The sequence below is a fragment of the Numida meleagris genome, unplaced genomic scaffold (genome assembly GCF_002078875.1).
Source record: "Numida meleagris isolate 19003 breed g44 Domestic line unplaced genomic scaffold, NumMel1.0 unplaced_Scaffold364, whole genome shotgun sequence".
NCBI lineage: Eukaryota > Metazoa > Chordata > Aves > Galliformes > Numididae > Numida > Numida meleagris.
In genome coordinates this window covers 1-865 of record NW_018364589.1, presented here as the reverse complement: position 1 = coordinate 865, position 865 = coordinate 1, and the positions used below count along the sequence as shown (strand labels likewise).

At 54.1% G+C, this 865-nt stretch overlaps 1 protein-coding gene across 1 annotated transcript in view; it reads right to left on the bottom strand.

Moving 5' to 3' along the window:
- LOC110391437 (zinc finger protein 502-like) overlaps nt 1-859 on the bottom strand; it is a gene marked incomplete at its 5' end in the record, with an annotated part of 2660 nt that extends 1801 nt beyond the window's left edge. The window contains one exon of the mRNA XM_021383326.1: nt 2-859. Within this exon, the coding sequence (XP_021239001.1) occupies nt 2-859 (858 nt within the window). The remainder of the gene's footprint in view (nt 1) is intronic.
- Between the last annotated feature and the right edge of the window lie 6 nt (nt 860-865).

Below are 865 nucleotides of genomic sequence, written 5' to 3'. Positions count from 1 at the left end.
TCTTCCCACACTCAGCGCACTTGTAGGGTCTCTCTCCTGTGTGGATGCGCTGGTGGCTGATTAGTTGAGAACGCCTTCTGAAGCCCTTCCCACACTCAGGGCACTTGTAGGGTTTCTCTCCTGTGTGGATGCGCTGGTGGCTGATGAGATGGGCACTGCTTTTAAAGCTCTTCCCACACTCAGGGCACTTGTAGGGTCTCTCTCCTGTGTGAATACGCTGGTGGCGGATGAGTTCACTACTGCGTTTGAAGCTCTTCCCACACTCAGGGCACTTGTAGGGTCTCTCTCCTGTGTGGATCCGCTGGTGGCTGATGAGATGGGCACTGCTTCTGAAGCTCTTCCCACACTCAGGGCACCTGTAGGGTCTCTCTCCTGTGTGGATGCGCTGGTGGCAGATGAGGTGGGAACGTCTCCTGAAGCCCCTCCCACACTCAGGGCACTTGTACGGTCTCTCTCCATTGTGGACGCGCTGGTGGACAGTGAGTTCACTACAGCTTTTAAAGCCGTTTCCACACTCACAGCATGTGTAGGGTCTCTCACCTGTGTGGATTCGCTGGTGGTGGATGAGTTCACTCCTTCTTTTGAAGCCCTTCCCACACTCAGGGCACTTGTAGGGTCTCTCTCCTGTGTGGATGTGCTGGTGGCTGATGAGATGGGCTCTCGTTTTGAAGCCCATCCCACACTCAGCACACTTGTAGGGTCTCTCTCCTGTGTGGATTCGCTGGTGGTGGATAAGGTTGAAACTGTTTCTGAAGCCCTTCCCACACTCTGGGCACTTAAAGCAGTTCTCTCCTCTGTGCATGCGCTGATGGACAATGAGGTCAGAACTCCTTCTGAAGCTCTTTGCACAATCACAACACTTGCA